The 22,247-nt window shown below is 45.8% G+C and overlaps 1 protein-coding gene across 3 annotated transcripts; it reads right to left on the reverse strand.

Annotated features, from left to right (window-relative positions):
* Window positions 1-20,079: 20,079 nt before the first annotated feature.
* LOC132449950 (uncharacterized) lies at window positions 20,080-21,959 on the reverse strand. 3 transcript variants are annotated; one of them, XM_060041853.1, is made up of 3 exons: window positions 21,729-21,959; window positions 21,299-21,581; window positions 20,080-21,181 (listed from the first exon to the last, which is right to left on the reverse strand). In XM_060041853.1, the coding sequence occupies exons 1-3, from the start codon at window positions 21,752-21,754 to the stop codon at window positions 20,534-20,536; spliced, it is 957 nt and encodes a 318-aa protein (XP_059897836.1). In that variant the 5' UTR covers window positions 21,755-21,959; the 3' UTR covers window positions 20,080-20,533. The 3 variants fall into 3 exon arrangements, 2 of the variants coding, with proteins under 2 accessions (XP_059897836.1, XP_059897835.1); XR_009523714.1 differs by having other exon boundaries at window positions 20,080-21,179; window positions 21,299-21,959; XM_060041852.1 differs by having other exon boundaries at window positions 20,080-21,581.
* Between the last annotated feature and the right edge of the window lie 288 nt (window positions 21,960-22,247).

The raw sequence follows: 22,247 nt of genomic DNA on the forward strand, positions 1-22,247 counted from the left end.
GAGAATGTGATTCTAAAATGGGTGAGTGTTTTACACTTTTTTTACACTACTTTATCTATTGTGTTGGTAACTTCACTCATAAATCTATCTACAGTCAAGTTTGCATTTAGACAAATAAAATATGAATTCCACAAAATTCATATAAATGGGAAACCTTTTATGTGTGGTTGTTCAAGGCACACTGAAGGCATGATGCCTCCATAGGTTTGCAGAGAACTATGCACAATATGCATACTGAAGGCATGATGCCACCATAGGTTTGCAGAGAACTATATACAATGCACACTAAAGGCATGATGCCACCATAGGTTTGCAGAGAACTATAAATGAAATATCCCAGTGTTTTTAGATTTGTCACGTTCATCGTGCCCCCGCATAGCCAAGTCAAAGACATCACAAAATGTAATGCAATCAATTAGTTTTGACAAAATATGTCAATTTTTGTCAACCTCTTCGTTCTGTCGTCATACCCCTATCCGATGACCCTCGTCCAGCTGTTCAGCGATGCTAATTCCGCCTACCATGGCTAATTTGACACAGTTGTTCATGTGAATTATGGATCGTTCATGTTTCTTCAACCTTTCAGACAGATGCTTGAGGTCTGTTAAGGCAGCTTCGGTCCAGGCAGAACCAGATGAAGATGATTTGAAAAGTAGACAAGGAAAGCAAAACAGCACATTTTTAGATCCACATCCAGTTAGCCAAGACTTTCTGTCAAACCAGGTCCGCGTGAAACTCCTTGTGTAGGACTTCTGCTTCTCTTTGGCAGGCTGTGTAATATTAATGTTCTTCGGCCTGGTCTGGTCCAAGTTGTTTTATTCTAACTTTTTCAGCGTACGTTCTCCTCACAAATGGGTTTTCTAAAAGCGATTGAACCGAATCAGGGGGTAATTCGTCCATATTGAGCACAGCTGCAACACAACTAGCCTTTTTTCAAACAACTCACGCTAGCAACGCATCTTCAGTAGCATTGACGTTGCCAGGCAACCAGTTTCTTGGCTCCGATGCCAGCGCCATAAACCCTTCGTTAAGACTGAATGGCTTCAGAATTGATATGGCTACTGTAGAGTGAACGACGGGTTTGGGCACCAGGAACTGGTGACCGTAGAAGTCAAACTAGTCTGTTTAGAGCCCGATTTTCGCCATGAAATGTAAATACAGTGCCAGAATATTTATTCAGTGTGCATTCTTAAGTCAAATTAAAAAGTTTAGTAGCCTCAAAATAAAAATAATAAAATTATTTTTTTTGGTTTGCGCTGCCCTAGGGCCCACTATGGGCCAGCCGCCACTGGTAGGAAACCGGCTTCTTCTACCGTTCACTCTGAGTCTCTGACCGCCTCTGATTTCAAGGACGCATGCTGTTTGCTTCCCCCGTGTCGGACTGAATTGGCCAAATATGGCCGTGGAGAGAAAGCGAACCAGCACCAGATCAGTTTAGAAGGTTATAATAATAGATATGAGTCGGTTTTTATCAATGCAGAGATTTTACACACCATAAATCTTTAAGTTCATACAGACAGATGCACACTTTTGCCATTGATGCAACCGCATTGTATGTTCATACAAATGTGCCGATACAAATCTGTGAATCTTCCCATCTGTAGTGGATGTATACCCTGTGCTGTTAATACTTTTTTCTTTTAAACGCCTTTTCATATAATCTTCTATGTTGAGTAGCGGTACAATGTTACACATTAATACATTTGATATCCATTAGATCGCATTGTATAAAGGGACAGCAAGCCGTACACTAAAAACGTCAAAACACATATACTAACCTAACAAAAGTTTGAAGCATGTTTATTGCCCCATTTCCACTGCAGGGTGCGGAACGGATCGGATCGCAAAGGTGCGGTAGGGAGGGGGCGGTATAGCCCAGCTCAGTTCCGAGGTCGCGTTTCCACTGCCGACAGTACCCTTGGTGGTAGCCCGGATGTCGATCGCCGCGGCAGCTACATAAACATCGTAAAACAACGTCTTCCTCCCCAGGAATGCAGACGAGCGTCTCCACCTCCTTGTTCGCCCAAGCAAGCTTTTTACGCGACATGTTAATTGTAAAGAATAATACCTCGAGGCTACTGTTTGTTTATCCCCGCGTCACCCGGAAGTGACGATTCTGTCGACCAATCAACGGAGGGGGGGTGTAGCTAGAATTTCACGGGACCCTTTCAGGCGTCTGGTCTCGTTTTGGGTACCGCAACGGAGGAGTCCCGAGAATGGGGCCGGAACGGGTACGGCAAAGTCCGGGTCGCGCCCACTTTTGGCGGTGGAAACGCGACCCGACCCGCACCTTTGCGATCCGATCCGTTCCGCACCCTGCAGTGGAAATGGGGCATGTGACTTTTCCTTTGTAGACTATGATCGTCTATACATGGGAACTTGTCTTTCCCCATAATTCCCTATCCGACCAATCCCCCACAAACCATTGACAGCCATGTCCCCGAGCTATTGCTTCTACCGCTGCTCCCTCTGTAGCCTCATTCTGCCTTCGCAGCGGCTTCAATTCCAGGCCCACGTCAACCCCATCTCGGTTATTCTTGGCACGCCTGGACAATCCCAGGGAATGGCGGTATTCGAACCGTTATATCGTGTCGCCTTCACATCTTCTCTCCCCCCCCCCCCCCCCCCCCCGACGCATACACACACCAGACCCCCCCTCATTGTCTTCTAGCAGACCCCTTTTATGAGAGACTAGGGAGAACTGCAACCTTCCCTATACATTCACCAGCAAGCAGACACCCTCCTCACAGAATCCCTCACGTCGGAACAACACATCTGCAGCTTGGCCGTGCTGAAGAAGAGAGGGGGGGGGAAACAGGTAAAAATGCAACTGGGTGGCCAGCAAAGGTCAACCACCTGACTGGATGAAGCAGGAGTAGACACAACCCCAAAGCCTGTCCACCTCGGGGCATTCTCCTTAGTGCTTCCTTTGTGCAGTCAGTGTCTGTTGGACTCGAGTAAACACTGGGACTTGGGAAAGAAACCGATGCATCTCTCTCCGACATGGATTGGTTCGCTCGCCCCGAGGGGATGAACATGCTGTGCTGCTGCACTTTTATGTGTAGCTTCAGGGAAAGCCGTACTTGGCTTTAACCTACTGCAACCCCTGGTTGAGAGCTGCGGCGGATTACCAGTGGGAGAAGTCCATCGCATGGCGGGAGATCAGGCTGAACTCAAGTCTATCATCAACTTCATCTTGGTGTTATTTTTTGGATTTTTTTTTATATGAGGAAGCACTATAATTCGAGTCGGTTGTTATAAAAAAGTTATTTCACCCTCCTGACACAGGAAAACATGGCACCATATTGGTATTGATTCCGGGGATGTTATTGAGTGGCAAGCTTTTGTCGGCTTAACTTCTGTGCTTCGCAGACCTCTCTTTGCCGAGAATGGGAAGTTGAGAACAAATGAATATCAATCAATTCGAAAGAATTGTAAGAGAATGATACTGAATGCATAAGCTTTGAAAGAAATACATTTCTCTGTTATGGATTTTTTTAAAATGCTTCACCCTTACTTAATATCAAATCTTAGCTTTATCAAAAGCAACTCAGAAATGGTAATTCAGTCAGATCACGACCCATCTCAACCAAAGGCAAAATTTTGAAAACTTTTCGCTATATTATTTGTATTACTTTATAATAAAGACAGACTCAGGGGGACATGTGGCTACTTTGGCTTATGTGCTCAGGGGTCAGCTATGAGTAGTGAGGATCATTATCTCACATATTGGATCCTGTTTAAAGTAGCTACATCCATCTCTTCTGCATTGTTTTCTTCTCTATCATTTATTGACTTCAGCGCTCCTTCTTTGCCTGGAACGAGTCTGGTGCCTGATCTGTTCTCCCGTGACCCTATGGAGTTGGCCATTCCGTACGTCACGTACACCAGAAAACACATTAAAAGGCATAAAATAAGCACCTTACACACATTGCTGCAAGGACCATGTCCCGCTCAGCCATTCCCCAGACGGACTTAAAAAGCAGCTAGCAAAGCGCACACTGGCATAACAATCATCTGTTTAACCGTGGCATGTTGACACATACAAATGGTACGCCATATGTTGTCCCCGTTAGCCCCTGGTCGATTCATATTTTGAGTATCTATCTTTCGGATTCAAAATTGCTAAGGAGCTATTCGACGCACGTGTTTTAGAGTGCGGCGGCGGAAAAGTGCCCTTCGGAGCGTTGCCGCGGCGACGGCGGTGTTGACCGTGAGCCTCCGGCCGGGGAAGGACATTACTGTACGTGTGCTCAATCTGCCGCCTCCTATGCGCACCTGCTCTGCTCCCGAGGCCACTCACTTCCTGTATCAAGGCTCTCAAGGTCGATAGTGACCCCCCACCCGCCCACCCGCCCGCCCGCCCTCCAGACACCACCGCACTACCATTTACTCCCTGCAGGGGAGGAAATAAACAGGGACAGCCACTGCCCAGGTTGATGAAACTTAAACTGTCAGTCATTGCTTGGGGTGTTTATGTTTGTGTGTCGGGTTGAGCGCGCGTGTGCGTGTGTGTGTGTGTGTGTGTGTGTGTGTGTGTGTGTGTGTGTGTCGATTTTTAGGGTTTGTGGCCAGCTTGTATGCATATGCATTTGCTTGCGCGCATGTATTTTCGGTGTGTGCCTGTGTGTATGTGTATGCACACACCCCCCGCACGTGCGTGTATGTCTGTGTGTGTGTCAGTGATACATGTTTTGCTGTGTTTATCCATATTTAAAAATGTAGGCTGGGGGTCTGGAGAGCTATTAACATAAATTAAACCAAACCTTACCACCTTCCAAGGTTCCAACACTAAATAACCCTAAATACAATTACTGTTGTTACACCGGAATACTTGCAGAAGGTGGATTGCAGAAGTCAAGACTTTGCTTTGTTTCCATGGATCTTTTATTCATAAAGTAATGTGGGGGAGGGTTAAACCCCTGGAGAACACTCCAGAAATAGTTTCGGAGGGGAAAAGAAACAGTAACAGTGCACCCAGCGGAGCCTCAGTCAGGGGGAAAAAGGCTCCAGTACAGGCATAATTTCAGGTGAATGCATTGCAGGAAAAAACAAGCAGTCCACTCTCTGTTGGCATGAGTTATGAGGGGGCCACAGGTCATGGGGTGGCCAGCCTTGTCCCAGCTACGGAGATGTCAGCGGTGGCCAACAGTGCACTCACAACCTTGTGTGGCAAGGTTGTCCTTTCGAAGTTTCCCTGGTTATTTTGATCTTTCATTAGAAACAGCTGTGGGTAGGAGCAAAGTGTCAAGAGCGATCTCAACCCGCCGTCAAAAGGGTTGCACTCTTACACGGGGGGCAGCCGATTGCCTAGATGTCACGCAGGGCTAATCAGGAACAAATTGAGGTGAGTAATTGTCTGCTAAACGGGAAAAACATGAAATAGCTTAGTAATTGCTCCCAAGCCAAGATACTTTTATTCAGCCAATTAGCAGATAGAAACGAAATGTTGAAGTAAAAGTCTTACTCAAAGGTCATCTCAGCTAAGCCATGTGCTACAACCTCCTAACTTTATGGCATAGTTTATGTCTGAGGCATCCACAGTTTACACCGTTCACAACAGTTGTCCTATTCTACAGAATGACACATCCATCATCAGCCTATTACCACGGCGTTTATCAAGCGTGATAGGAGCTAGTGTTCAGAAAACAAACAACAGAAAACGATTGCCATGGCCAATATTAATTGGCCTTGAAATTAAAATTAAATTGAAATCTTGTGGGAGTGAACAAGAATGACGCAGATGTTCATGGTGACACGTTTGATGACAGCTGAGCCGTGTGATTGGCACAGCGGCGTCTCCGAAAGGATGCTTGGTTGAACCGATCCGATTCTATCAGGTGATTTAGCATGAGAAAGAATAAGGACCGAAGGGAGCCGCTAAGACAAACGATGTTCCCCGAGATAGAAAACGTCATTAAAAAGCTAAATAAAAAATAATTTTCTAAATTGGGGGGTACAAAGATAGTGAGGGTTAGAAAGTTTAGATGCGTCAAAATGGAATGGAGCTCACTTGTTTGGAGAATGAGTTGCTTTCAAAGGCTGTCGATAAAGTTTGCTTTGAAGGGACACTTGGCTTATTCCTTTTAACATTATTTGTTCATTCGATGTCCTAATTAAAATTGATTTGGATTTTTTCAGTTCAATCAAACTCAGTTGATGCGTGGATGGGCGACTGCATTAAGCAGAAAAACCACAACAAACCATTCTACGTGAATTGTATAAATGCCTGCTGATTTCCTAAAGGTGTGCTTCAATAAAAGACAGAATGGCCCAATTGAAAAAGCAAGATCATTGGCAAATTTATCTAATTAGAATGATTGTTAACACTATCGAACTCTAGACATATCCCTGGATGACACAAATGTTTCCGAAAATCAAACCTTTGTAGTGAAAAAAAGTGTTGTTAACAAAGATGGTACTTCATCTAGGAGATGCGTGATGAAAAATGAAAAATAATCCCCATAAGATGCTTTCTAACGCGGCCACTTTTCTCCCCTCTATTGAGAGGCTTCTGCGGGCCAACCCTTTAAGCTGCCAGCAGGCATGGATGAGTCTAGAGCCATGAGTCTTGTCCAATTATCCAGGGAGCTTCCTGAGTCTCCAAATCAACAGATTCCGACCTTCTTACCCCGAGGGGGTTTGGGTGGACAAGTTGGTTTATTTAAACAGGTATGGCCTTCATGTGCATATCTCATTCCAAGCAAAGAAAATAACACCTCCTGAAGGTCTAGAGACACCTGCTTTCCTACCGCATGACTAACATCTCAGCTCTCTCACCACCACACAGGTTCATCAGACACAACACCCACGACCAATACCAAAAACCTGAGCCTCCTTCCTGGCTTATCAACCACTGCCGGTGGGATGAGATATATCACACAAAAAAAAGGGTTAGAGTGGACGTTAATGGAAATGGCAGCCGTCTCCACTCGAGGCAGCATTTCCCTGTTAGCATGACTCTCTCCTTGGATTCAGCCTCTTTCTTTCACTTTTCTGCACTCAATTCCACCTCTTGGCCCCCTCTGTGTGGCCCTGGTGCAGCCTCCCAGGGGCCCCGGTCTGCTGCCAAGGAGCTCAGTGCTGTCTCGGGCTGGGCTGACGTTGGCCGAAATAGCCACTATTTACCTCTTCTTTTTTTTTTGTCTCCTTATCTTATTCCTCTCTCTCTCTCTCTCTCTCTCTCTCTCTCTCTCTCTCTCTCTCTCTCTCTCTCTCTCTCTCTCTCTCTCTCTCTCTCTCTCTCTCTCTCTCTCTCTCTCTCTCTCTCTCTCTCTCTCTCTCTCTCTCTCTCTCTCTCATCCTTTCCTTTTTTCGTGACCGTTCCCGACCACAGATCAATACATGACACCGCTACATTCTCTCTGCTGCCTCGCTGAGGGGATATATAACCTCCTCTGAGATTATCTTCAATGACTGTGAGCTAATGATTATTCCTGATACCTCCCTCTGCATTTTAGCCTTAAATGTTGCATGTACCACTCCTCGACTTCCCCCAATCGCAGAAACACCGTCGCCTTCACCTTTGACCTTCTCTCCTCTCCCAGCAATCCGACTTACACATAACCCCCACACACACACACACACACACACACACACACACACACACACACACACACACACACACACACACACACACACACACACACACACACACACACACACTCTTCTCAAACCAAACTCTTCCTTTTCCACACTCTGGCAATATACGGCGTGTTTCATTCTGAGAGCTCTGATTTCATCTCCGAAATAAACAACTGAGAGGAGATAGAGTAGAGGAGAGTAATTGTGTGGTCGTCGGTTCTTTCCTCAAGGATCAAGTGGGTCTGCTTGGGTGTTGAGTGTGCGTTTGAGTGTCTGCGTGTGAAAGAAAACCAAGGAGAATGATGGGGATGGGAGACCTAAAGGTGCCCTGTTGTTTCACCTCAGAGAGAGAGACAGAGACAGAGACAGAGAGACAGAGAGAGAATACCATGACCCCCACTGCTGTGTGATTAAGTGTCTCACACACTGTGACCTGTATCTTGAAATCACTCTCTCTCTCTCCATTTTCTGTCTCTCCCCTGTCTCTTTCTCTCTCTCTCAGAATAGCTTGATCATTGCTCTCCCATGTCGTGTTTTTAATTTATTTTATGCTATTGGGATATTCTCCTGTTTCTGTGCATTTTGGCAAAATATGAATCAGTGTCAAAGTCCAAAAGCATAAGTTTCATTCACACTAATTTTTGCAGCTAACGAAGGAAACGTATCCTCTGGTGAGCCCAAAGTAGGTCTCTGCATGGGTCAGCAACTTAGTGGAATGTTAGATGAATCGTTTATTAATTCATTTATTACTGTTTTGCTGAGACACTTTCGGAAATCCTTAAAGTGAGTAATGACTATACCCTGCCAGACTCCAATATCACTTCCTCTGCGAGCACGGAACAGATGCACGCTTACACACACCCACACACACACACACACACACACACGCATACAGTACGCAAACACACTCACGCATACAGACAGTATCCACACACTAACACACTCACACACAACTACACAAACACAGCAGTACGCAATCTAGCGTACCCCAGCTCCCAGCATGCAATTCCATTGCACGTCAGTAGCTGAGAGGAGCAGCTGGGATTTTTGACAAACACACAGTGTGATACCTGACAGACAGATCTTTAACCCCCCCCCCCCTCACCCCCAGAAACACACACACACACACAGGCCTAAAACACACACACACAGGCCTAAAACACACACACACAGGCCTAAAACACACAAACACACCGGACTAACACACACAAACTCCCAGGCTGGCCACACACACACACACACACACACACACACACACACACACACACACACACACACACACACACACACACACACACACACACACACACACACACACACACACACACACACACACACACACACCCGTGACAAATTGGAATCAGATGAGACATGCACAACGTTCAGCCCCACACCCTCCTCCCCCTGTTATCTGTGTCATTTATGCTTGGATGCATGTGGTACTGTGGACAGGTGTGTGTGTGTGTGTGTGTGTGTGTGTGTGTGTGTGTGTGTGTGTGTGTGTGTGTGTGTGTGTGTGTGTGTGTGTGTGTGTGTGTGTGTGTTGTTGTGTATAACACAATGCGGATGTACAACGCGGGGAAAGAGGAGGTGAGATAATTGATTTACAAGTGTGCATGAGCCCACACTAATAGGCAGGGGTTATTATAATGATGTGTGTCTGTAATTACAGAATGAGATAGAGGGAGCTGGAGAAAGAGGTAGAGAGGGAGGGAGGGAGGGAGGGAGGGAGGGAGGGAGAGAGAGAGGAGGAGGGGGGGGATAAAGAGCAAAGAGGTTGGGTTTTAATAACTATACCCCACGGGAATAGCTGTGAGTGAATGTATCAGTGTGTATCAGTGTGTGTGTGTGTGTGTGTGTGTGTGTGTGTGTGTGTGTGTGTGTGTGTGTGTGTGTGTGTGTGTGTGTGTGTGTGTGTGTGTGTATTTCCTTGTGCTTGCATGTCTCTGTGCCTGTGTGTGCATGTGATTTAATGTGGGTTTGCATCCGTGTGCGTGTGTATATTGCATTAGTTGTTGTGTGGGCATGTGCATGCTGTTCTTTGTAGGCATCTTGGTACATGTCCATCGTCTGTGTTTGTGTGCGTGTATGCCTGTGCCATCCTGTTTGTGTGTGTTTGTGTTTGCATGTGGATGTGTGTGTTTCTGTCTGTCTGTGTGTGATTGTGTGTTCTTGTTGTGCATGCATGCATGGATAAATAGTGGATTAAGCAAATGAAGCTAAGACAGCAACAGGCTTTGAGCGCTGACTGCTGAGAAATCACAGGAGAGACCCCCAGCTTCCACAAAACATCACAACCCCTTCCGGGACACCAAGTCTTTCCTGACTACCAATTACAGGAATCCAATATCCTCAGCAAAAATGTGGATGACTGTGTTTGGGTAAATGCGGATTATCCCTTATTGTTTGCCTATAAACACAAACACACACTTACACATCCACACGTACACAATCTCCTTTGAGGCGTGAAGCAGGTGGGAGGCACATGTAAGGAAACCCAAAGCCCCTTGTTTCCTGGAATAGTCCAACACACTGAATGATGTATACTGTGGACTGTGCCTGTTTGACGAATCAATCACACCTCTCATTGGAATGTGTTGTTTGTGAACACTTCAACACATTTCTTTACACATTCTGAACCGCTTTTGCCTCCGGCATGCATGAGGAAATGAGCCCCTATTGTTGCTCCATTTTGTGACTGGTTCACAAATATATATACATATTATATATACATATACATGTCATATTATATCTAATTCATTCACACCTTTGTCATTATCGAGGACGCGTGGCTAGGCTCACATGCACACACCATCTTCCCTTGTTTCCAAATCATTATACACATTTTTTTTCACAGTATTCATATGCTGGCTGCCAAGCAACTGTCTATTGTAGTACACTTTTGATGCCGTGTCCAAATTAATTAAAGTTCCCATTCACAGCCTTTCGCAACCAACTATGTGTATTCAAATATTGATACTTGGGGCACAGATGATAGGACATTATTAAAACATCCAGCCTCTTTACGGTATTTAAAAAGCAACTAGAAAACCAGCGTGCGCTTTGAGTCGAGCCTGCATTATTTATATTTATTATTTCATTTCCTAAAGGGCTTTAAACGAGGAAGGGAGAGGCATATAGAACATGGAAAACCTGCACGAATGCGCCGAAAGGCATACAAATGAACAATGAATTGATCAAGAACAAGGCCAAAACAGCAATAAAGAGCGACACTAGACGAAGGTGAGTCCTTCCGTGGTAATGAGTGTGGTGAGGAACCATAAAAAGCAACAGACAGCATCGAAAGACAAGGATCCCGTTCTCTCTGTCTGGCGACGCTGAAAAGCGTTTCCCTTTAAGTATTACCTGGGAGAAACGTGATTGGCCGAGGACAGGGGGAATTGCAGAAGATGGGCATTTACGAACATGGCGCATTGGTTCCCCAAGAGACGAGATGTGGTGGAGAGAGTGACAGTTACGGGTCTATTCACCTTGGAGGAGCGCTGACATTGGACCACTACTCTAACTGTACTGGACTGCATGAGTGGCGTCTCATAACAATAAAGAGAAAATAAGAGACTATTCCATCTCCTTGGGAGAGATGCATGATGCTTGCAAATTGTTTTTCTGTCGCCCTTCAGAGACGACCACGGCAGAGCTTTTACGCCGAGTTTACTAATTGTTTGTGGTTTGTGTGCGGTTCTGGTAAAGTGATGGACAACAGGAATACGGGATTAACCTCTAACAATGTCATTAAGGGTTATTAAGGTGTGCATTAAGCATCAGATAATTATGCTCCATCATCATCTAATGCTCCAGCAATCTCGCGTAATTGTTTTGCTTCTATGCTAATTGGTAGTATTATGGCGACAGTGCAGCTGAATGTAGCGTGTTGTATGGTGATTTTATGTGTTTAGAGCTTGTTGTCCATCACTTGCCATTCATTGTTTAATGTGTAGTACATTTACATTTATCAGGCGCTTTAATCCAAAGCAATTTACAATAAGTGCATTTGTCATAAGAAAGTGAAACAATATATCGCTGTCGGTAGAGTATGGATGCACTAACAATCACTAGGTTAACCCATTCCCTGTATACAACAAAGAGAGCTAGGATAAGTTGCTGCACAACTAAGTACTATAGCTAAATATGACGTACAATAAGTGCGTACATTAAGTGCCAGGACGTACAACATGCAATAAGTAGAAAGGGTGGGACGTTGAGGCTGTTCAGAGTCCAGGTGAACTCTGAACAGGTGAGTCTTTTGCGGAAGTTGATGAGCGACCCTGCGGTGCTGACGTTGGCAGGGAGCTCATTCCACCACGGCGGTGCCAAAACAGAGAAGAGCTGTTACTTTGATGATCGACTTTTGCTTGCTCTTAGCGATGGCGGTATCAGAGGTCCAGCTGAAGTAGTTGAGGGGAGTGCTCGAGCTGGGGTGTGTGGTTGGACCAACGCTTGGAGGTAGGCAGGGGCAGTTCCATTGGCCGCCTTGCATGCCAGTACCATCTTGCAACTGATACGAGCCTCGTCTTGGGTCTATTATTGAGATAATTGTGTTTGTTCTCAGGGATAACATTGACAACCTATACTCAGACTGACACACTCAGTGGTCCGATCGATTGATTTGGTGCATCAAGATGACAATCAGCCTAAATATCAATGCTGGAAATCTATTCAAAAGCCCCCAGAGGCAAAGCTTTTTTCTTTGGGTCCTTTTTGTTCAGAGTGAATCTCTGTTCATTGACATCGGCGCTCTCTGAGGACCCGGGAGAATCCATCGGCCCGGAAGCTGATTAAAGAAGGGACGTGCTGTATGCCTGGTGACCCCCCCCCCCCCCCCCCAGGGGCTTGTCTCGTCCGGATGGTTCTATCCTCGTGGGTGGTAGTGGGGGGTGGGGGGTGGGGTCAGAGGTCAGCGATGCAGAGAGCCAGAGGGATTCATCCCTCCTGCTGAGCGAACAAGATGGAATTTACATTGTGGTCCCGCGGGTCAAGGGCCAGAGTTAGGGGCAAGCCTCACGTGTACACAGACGCACACATTGACGGCTGCATATAGAGACGTGTGCGTACACACACGCACACACACACATTGACGTGTGCATAAAGAGACAAGTGCATACACACACAAACACACACACACACACACACAAAATGACCAATGTAACAGGCACCCATGCACAAATACACAGAAAGGTGCACACATACACATACACAGGCTTTTACGCACACATACACACACACAAATGCTGCATTCCCTCTATTTTTCGCTCTCTCTCCTTATCTATTTTTCACCCACTCTTTTCCTCTTATGCCGACATATTTTCATCCATGAGGCTTCCCTCCCCTCATCCTACCGTCCTCTCCAACCCCCCCTCCCCCCTTTTTCCTCACACTATTCCTCTACTAGTCTATCCTTACCTGTGATATCGAAGTGGAAATGATGGACACCCAATCTATATGGTAATAATTGTATACAGGTGTGCCATACCAAGCTAAGCTACAGCAGGGAAAACCAACCACCGACCATTCACAAAAATGGGAGCCTGGCTTCCCACTGTCTCGCAAATATGGGAGGAATAGCCGGCCCGTTGTTTGCCTGTGATATATTCACCGGTCTGAAGGGCTGCTTCTTCTGACAGCGTTCACAGACTGTCGTATTTGTTAATCATCCCTTCTGTCAAATGTTCATCTGAATTGCACCTGAATGTGTTTCACTTTGAATTTCATTTATTGTGTGTGTATGTGGGTGAGAGTGAGATGTGTGCGTGCGTGCGTGTGTATGTGCGCGAGAGAGTGAGATGTGCGTGTGTGTGCGTGCGTGTCTTCCCATTATAAAAGGCGTGCGGGGCCAAGATAATCTGGACTGGAAAGCAAATAGGAGAAAAACGATCATTTGCTAAAACAAAACCCATCCCTTTGAGGGGAAAAAAAAGTGTTTCCCCGTTCCACAGAGATTACCCCATTTTTGGGCAAATGGAAGCCATTTATCGGCCATCGCTTATCTGCACAAACGCTCTGGATTTGTGCGTTTTTGTGGGGCTTTAGTTAGCTCTCTTCTCGCAGCGCTTTCTGTGCGGTCGGCGTGTGCCAGGCTCGCATTCGGCAGTTCATTAGCATGGCTGGTGGTGGCGGGCGGTGTGTGAATCCCTTAGCTAATTTAACAGAGTATTACTGTTTAATAGCTTATCGATTGTCCCCGGGCTGGGACATTGGTCAACGCGGTGCCGAGCCCTGACGGCCAGAAGGCACACACACATACACACACCGACTCTGCAGCTCGCAGGCTACAGCGCTATGCCACTTCTCAGAGGGAGAAGACTGACTGGAGGGAGGGGGGGGGGGGGGCGAACACTTAAATACTAATGATCTCTCTTATTCCTTTCCCATTTCAGATGGACTTTCTTCAATGCGTCACAGGGAGGAAGGGCCTGGACTAACATGAAAAACGGGATTCATGGAAAGGATTTCTAACATAAAAGCAGTTGAGTTGAGAGCAACACAGCTCTCTTAAGTGCTTTGCTAGACATATTTAGACTTTGATTGCACCCCCCCTCAGACATTTAAAAAGAACTGACATGACAATTTAATGGGACATCACACAGACTCTTTCACTCTCCCTCTGACTGTTCAAATATACATATGGTGCATTGAATTACTTTTAAGAGACATCTTGAGTGAAAGTTTCAAATCCATTACTCGGCCGGATGATACTTCCCATTAGTTTATTCAATCTCTGCTTACTGTTCCTAATAGGGATCAACTATTGATCCGTTTCTTTAGTAATGATAGAAATTGACTTCAAAATTCCCTATGTACGGTATTGTGGCTGACTCATAAATGCTGTAGTAGCAGCTGGATTATCTATATATGACGATTGGATTCATCATTAATTTCGCCATGTAGCCTATTAATGGAACATTAAAATATGCATTTGAATGTGAAACAACTTCGGGAAACAAAGTAGTGTCGGAGTTTATGTTCTGTCGTGTGTTTTAAATCCCTTTAACAACCAGGCTCTAGAGATAACAGATGGGAATGAACTAGGGGGAGATAACAGCGATAGACAGAAGCTCAGGTGTGAACCTGTGAAGGCTGCTTCCTGCAGGACTCTGCATGGCATTAACCTCGATAAAGGCAACATGAGAGAGAGAGCCAAGTATAGCCAAGTACAGTGTGAAGGAAAGCGGAGCCACGGGGGGAAGACAGACGGATAGGCTGACGGATGGATAGACTGATGAACGGACGGGCTGACAAGACGGATATTCAGACATGGATCAGACAGGCAGACATCCACACACCTACACCCCCACGCGGACATCATGGAGGGATGGATGCGTTGACCGACAGACAGACACGCATGCGCACACAGCTCCCAGAAGGACGACTAGGCTTCGATGAGCTCTTGACATATTCAATATGCTGCTCTGGGATCGCACCGTTTCCTGCCAATTTAAGTGCAAAGTGTTTTCCCCTCCGAGACGCCGGCATCCCAGGCCTGCATCCCAAGCCCCGGTACTGGGGAAAGGTCACCCAGGTACCCCACCTCCACCCCTGCCCAGGGCCGAGCCCCATCCAGCACAGCCTCATGTACTGCTGCTGGACCGACGGCCGCTTCTTTATGACTCCAGGACTGTTGATCCAGATCCCAGCCCAGCTCCGGCGCTTTATTGGACTGTGGGGCCCAAACGGAACAAATAAAAAATAAATGTCAGAGTCAGATAAAGCCTGGCACCGGGAGCCTTCAGGGGGTGAGGGGGGTTTAGGGGGGGCACTTCAGAATGATCAGAGAGTTTGGCGGCTTTTAATCTGCAAGGCTGGCCTTGGAGGGCTGGGGACTGGGTGTTTGAGTAGAAAACAGCTCGTGCCACAGCACTGATATGACTTTGGTGGAGGTGAGGTGCGTTATCTTTTTCTTCCGCACTTCATATTGAGTCGCTTGGTGTCACAGCTATAGAGGCTGTGTAAACAGCGTCTCTGCTAGGAGAGGCTGTGGTGGTTTGTGCCCTGAATAATATAATGAAAACATAGATTTCATCCGTATAAATATGTATAAGAAGATTTACCTTAAACCAGAGCGTAGATGCCACGCGCAATTTGTTTTAGCAGACTTCATCTGTTGAAAGGGCAGAGCGGGGCAAATATGTTGCAACCGGTAATTCATTCTTTTTCTGACATGTTCCTTCTGTTGTTTCCATGGCAACAGGTCATTTTGCCGAAGGATAGGTTGAATGAAGAAGTCTACATAAAGTATTAATTTCTTCCTTTCTATTAACTTTTGTTTCGAGCACTCTCTCTGTCTCTCTCTCCAGATACCCCTCTCACTCTCCCAACTCTCTCTCTTGCTCTCTCTCCCATTAAGTGCTGTGTAAGCTCTCTCTCTCTCTCTCTCTCTCTCTCTCTCTCTCTCTCTCTCTCTCTCTAAATAGAGCAGATGGTAGCAGAGGGAGACCTGGCCTTGATCTCAAACACGTCAAGTCATCTCCTATCCGCATTCAGATAACAAGCTCATGGATCAAATCTCACAGGGGCATCGCTACGTTTCACATGCTGTCGGAGAGCCGGGGAGTGGGATGCCTCAGCCCTTAACCGCTGAATAACAGATGCCTTGTGGAAAATGAAGCGATCAATAAGGAGCTGGAAGCCTAGTCATGTTGTTTTGGCCTTCCTAAGGGGGCTTATCAACCCACCGTCGTTGTTTCGGGTCACTTCGGACACCATGGGTATCGAGTGGACTTAGTTCCTTCACGTCTTCGGCCAGGGAGCCCCGAGAGCGCTGGGGGGTTTGGCTGGAGGCAAAGATGCAAAACGATGGACCTTTTCTCTTGTTCATGACGCCCGAGCATGATGATTCTGCCAGATGGAGCCAGAGGTAGACAGACCCTCCAAGATTTCGCAATGTTGCGATTTGCAACTTCAACCAATCACTGCGAATTGAGGGTGGTGTCGCAATTGTAACCATCCACCGCAACTTTCCCGCAAATTTCAAATATCAGTGGCGTCGTCTTGAACTGACGTCGACAAACTACCTTCCGCCTTACTTCCGGGTTTACTACTTCAAGCATTCATGCAGCATGTGCGCGTCCAACGTTTCACACTTGCCGACCAAAATAACTGCGAAAGATCGCGAAAAGCAGTATGCTGGTATTCTACAGGAAAGCGGGGGACAATTATTTTGCACTGCATGCATTGATAAGCATTTTGCCACCGCAAAACAGAACTACAGAACTGCAGGCAGGACGTCAGACGACGAAGCAGATCACTATGAAACAGGCTGTGGCATCCAAGTCAATTGCCAGCGTGGAAAGAATCAAGAATCAATTATTCATAGGACCATTTCTCAGTGTTTTTGTTCTTTTAATTAATTTTTTTTTCAGCAATAACCTAATATTTAACAAATTAATCTGGGAAAATTGCAGTAATAACTTAAGATTTAACATCAGGAATATCACAACTGTAATCGCAACAAAAACCAAAAAAACGCTGCAACTTTCATCGCAACATCAGGCATTTTAGGCCGCAACAATCTCAAAAAGGGCCCGCGAAATCCTGGAGGGATTGGGTAGAGACAACGGGAGAAAGAGAATTTTTAGGGGCGACATGTGGCTCAGGAGGTAGAGCGGTTTGGCTGGTAACCGGAAGATTGCTAGTTTGATCCCCTGATCCTCCTCCATCCTCCTTATTATTATATTGTGTGTTTGTGTGTATATATATATATATGTTAGATTGGGCTGGTTCAAAGTTGGCCTTCCGTCCCGGTAGGGGGTAGTATGGTAAGGGAGCTTTGGTTCAGGGTATGTAGCTTTAGGTAAATGTTCCCCCAACTAATGGTCTGGCCCATACGGCCTTGATTGGGCCAATTGGCATTTCCCTATTTAAGGGATGCTCATTTGGTGTTTGGAGGCTGAAGGTGGTGCTGGCTTGACGTGAGGCCAGTACGAAAGACTTATGCTTTGATTAGGTTAGGCTACGTTTTGTTATCTTAGTTTTTGTTTGCTGACTGATTCAGCCATTTCCTTTGCTTTTGGAACGTTGCTCTATTTTTTGTGAATATTTTAATGAGAATTAAACTTCACTGTTCTTAGTCCTGAGTCCATTGCCCTCATTTTCGCCCACACTCGCAATTTCCAGTTGGCCGTATCCCAGATACGTGGGGCGACCACGCCGGTCCCTCACAGCAATATTGAAAAGCGCTTAGAGTGGCCATTGGTTAGAAAAGCTCTATATAAACGCGGTCCATTTCCCATTTAGATGGCAGAATAAGGGTAGCTCAACACTATTGTTTCGTGAGCGTTAAATAAGCACGAGGTGCCGGCGAGATATCGGTTAGCGCTGGGTGACCGACCTGCGGGTGGCTGCATGCTCGCGCTGGCCCCAGTGGCCGCAGACTGGCTGCAGAGCCAGCCCGCCTGTGTGTGGAGGAGGCCAGCTGCTCATCAGCACCAGGCCTCCCCGGTGGCGGTCTTTACTTCTTGTTTTTGCGAGGAATATTTCATAAAACAACTCATCGTCATGGTGGAATGAGTACAGCAAAATTATACTCGAGCTAAACCCGCAGATTTAACATACCCTGGCTTTGATTTTCCAAACACAATGTACGTGAAATGTACGATTTTTCTCCTGGCTGTGCAGAAAGGCATTGTTTGTTTGTCTCATTGTCAGTTTGAGACGAGGTGGGAGGCTGGAGATGCAGATTTTCCCGACTCTTTCCTACTCCACCCATGAAAACTGTTCATGTAGAATAGGGAATGGGGATAAACAGTCAATCGTGAATCCTTTGTAGTTTCTCTCCCCACCCGTCGTTGCCATCCTTTTTCTTCTTTTCCTTCCTCTTCGTGTGGATGTGTCTGGTTGTATTGTCACTGCAGCAATCAGAAAGACAAGCCGGGGAATGCTCACTCGCTCTTCATCCACCTCCTCTCTCTTCCCCCCTCTCATGTCTTCGATCGCGTGTGTTGACATTGGCTGGTAAACATTAAGCAAAATTAAGCAAACAACGGATGAGTTGCTGAGATTGCAGGAGGGGGTAATGCGAGGCTTCTATCAAGGAGAACGGGGGGGGGGGGGGGGGGGGGCTGTGTCTGTGTTTGAAAACTTGCCATGCGGCCTCGATTGCATAAAATAACCTTTGTTCACGGTGGAAGCCTCATCCACAACAACATGTCTTTAATCTGCGTCGCGCCATAGCGTCTCTGCCACAATCAAAACCTTATCTCCTTCAAAGGAATAAAACACATCCTACTTAATGTCAACACCCCGGTCACAACCCTTCCAACTCCTATGCTGAAATGAAAACTAGCGTCAACCTGAACTGCTGTCGCACGGGAAAGTGTTGAGGCATATAAAAATGACAAATGTACATGCTTTTCTCTTTCTCCATCCGCAGAAATCCATTTTTCATATCCGAGTCCCGGTCATAGCTTTTCTCACTTCCTCCTTCTCCTCCCTGACACGCAGAGATAATTATTCTGAGCATAGTATAAGCAAGGCTCCCAGCTGCTTCCAGCTGTTTGGTCGTGTGCTTCTACCCCTCAACACAGTGAGAATTTGGTTAAGCATAATTATTATCACAGACGTGCGTGTGTGTGTGTGTGGGGGGTGAGTTCATGTACGTATGCAAATGGGCCTGTGTGGAAGAGAAGGAGTTCATTTGGTTCGTGTTTGTGTTTTTCAGTGTTTGTTTTTTCAGTGTGTGTGTGTGTGTGTGTGTGTGTGTTTTTTTTGCCTGACCCCTTCCCATATCCCAAACTAATAAGCACCAAGCCAGCTCTGGAGAGAGACCAGCTGTACCACGTTTGCAGTGAAAGGAAGGGGTGGTTGTGGTTGTACAGAGATAAGCAGCAGTTCTCCTTCTGGTACCGTTCATTATTTCATTCATTCTGCATTCATTTCATATCGACGTCACAAGGGTTCAGGTGCCTCATGAACCACTGAAAGGGTTATAGAGGATGACGATAGGACGAGGAACCTAAGTAAAGGGCCGGGGTTATGCCATGTGTTATGGATGTTCTACCGAAGAGAAACTGAACTCACGCAAGTAGACAAAGCTTTCAGAGGGTGATTTCATCGCTACAGTGGCCAGTCTACAAGGTGTTGATTTGGACACTTTCTTGTTGTCTACCAATGCCAACCGAGTTGTGTTAGCCATTAATTGCCAATTACACTTAGAGAGCTGCTCTCCAGCAACATGATTGTTCAAAACCAATATGAGGCGGAAGAAATGCCCTGTTGGTCCGGACCTGAGCTCGCCTGCCGTCAGACCGTGTTCAATCCCCAATGTCCACAGTCCAGCTGTAAATTGACCTAACTTCTGCTTACTCCTTTGTGACATGAATTCAAACCAATACATTTTAGAAATAAAACATTGGGTAAATGACTTAATAATAGCAGTACTGAAAGGATTACAGTTTAGGAACAGACAATCAAAGCAACCTTAATGAAGTCTAAAAAGTAATTAGTGAGTCCTAACACTAAGAAGCAACAACAAGACTTACAGTTTTTCTCGATTGCTTAAGCACAATTTTCAAAACAGGGCCTGTGTTTTCAAAACACTACACACAATTAGCACAACCACACACCCAATTAGCAAAACACTACAGATCCTTTGCAAAATTAAACACTCCTGTAAAAACTATACACTTCTTTTTAAAAACCACACTTTGTTACTATATGAAACACACACGTTTCACATTACTATACTCTGTTTGCACGAGTTACACTCTGCTGTGATAAACCTAAAACACTTTTAGCACTTCTACTTCCCTATGATTAGAGTAGGCTACTATCAACAAAGTACAAATATAATGTAAATTCACCAAACAATACACAAGACCAATGTTGCAGACTGAAGAAACTCATTTATTTCTCAACACGCCCAAAATGTTGACATAGAGATTCATAATACTGTAATCAAACGTCACTTTACGTATTGTAAGTTAAAAAACAACAACTAGACATTGTCTCTTCGCCTAGCTGGATCTGGCCAGAGAATTTCATCAACATCGCAGGCAATGTTGTCATTAGCAAGACACCTTGGAAAGAAACGTCTTGAATGACGAATCCATCCTTGCATTGCTGCTACCTCCATCTGGTCACAGGCCTCCTCCATGGCTTGGATGAGGGGTACCTCAGCCTGGAGACGGAGATCATATACCTTCCACCGCCATGCCGAGAAAAACTCTTCTATAGGGTTGAGGAATGGAGAGTATGGTGGAAGATATAAGACGGTGAAATGTGGATGTTGCTGAAACCAGTTCTGAACCAGAGCAGAGCGATGGAAAGACACATTGTCCCAGACAACAATGTATTGCATATGATTTATTTGATTTGCTGCTGTTATGTTGCGCAATTGGTCCAAGAATGTAAGTATGAGTGCTGTGTTGTAAGCGCCCATATGGGCATGGCGGTGGAGGACCCCATTCTGTGTAATGGCTGCACAGAGTGTTATATTACCCCCACGTTGCCCTGGGACATTGACTATAGCCCTGTGGCCAATGATGTTTCTTCCCCTCCTTCGTGTTCTCGTCAGGTTGAACCCAGCCTCATCTACGTAAATGAACTCATGCTGGATCTCCTCTCCATCCATTCGTAAAACTCTCTGAAAAACAGTGTCCGGCAAAATTGTGTAGTTCAGTGTAGATCTAGTATACATATTACAGTACAGTAAAAAAACTGAGACAGTATGCAAGATCACACTGCTAAAGTGAATACATACCTCTGCATAATCATGCCGCAGTCGTTTTACCCTTTCGGAATTGCGCTCGAAAGGCACTCGATAAATTTGCTTCATTTGAATATGTTTCTTTTTTAGGATGCGTGCCAGTGTTGATGTTGAGACCTGATGGATATCATTGAAAATGGCGTGGTTATTGACAATGTTAGCTTGGAGCTGCTTGAGTGTTATAGCATTGTTGGCCAAAACCATGTTTACTATCTCCCTCTCTTGCTGTTCTGTGAACATAGGAGGCCTTCCCCCTTGTCGTCCCTGACCCTCAATCCTATGTAGAAAAAAAAAACAGTATACAATAGTACAGTAATTTCACAGGAAAAGGTAACAGAAGTGCCGATAGTGCATAGAATACAGTACTGTAAGCAGTGACTGAAACCGTGCAGATGTTTTTGATATGATGATATTTTTACAATACCTATTTTCCAGTCGAAATGTTCTCATCACACTTGCCACTGTATATCGGCTTAGATTTGGCTGTACTCGGAGTCCAGCCTCCCTCAGCGTCAGGCCGTGGTTGACAACGTGGTCAACCAGTGTTGCGCGGATCTCATTTGTCAGATTCGGTCCTCTTTGAGCACCTTCTTGTCTTCCTCTTCCTCTTCCTCTTCCTCTTCCTCCTCGTTCTCCTCGTTCCCCTCTTCCTCGTCCTCCTCGTTCTCCTCGTCCTCCTCGTTCCCCTCTTCCTCGTCCTCCTCGTTCTCCTCGTCCTCCTCCTCCTCCTCCTCCTCCTCCTCGTCTTACTCTTTCTCTGACTCTTTCCATTGTGCTTGGAGAACGCTGAACTCACCTACTGCTTTTTATAGTGCTTACACACCTGATTGTTGTGTCTGCAATTAAGCAAACAAGTGTTTGCACACCTGATGACTGTGTTGAACCAATTGGTTGGACGGTGTGGTAATTTGACAGTCAGTGCTTTGGTATTGCAAGGACGTGA

This window comes from Gadus macrocephalus, chromosome 21 (assembly GCF_031168955.1).
Source record: "Gadus macrocephalus chromosome 21, ASM3116895v1".
In the NCBI taxonomy this organism is placed as follows: Eukaryota; Metazoa; Chordata; class Actinopteri; order Gadiformes; family Gadidae; genus Gadus; species Gadus macrocephalus.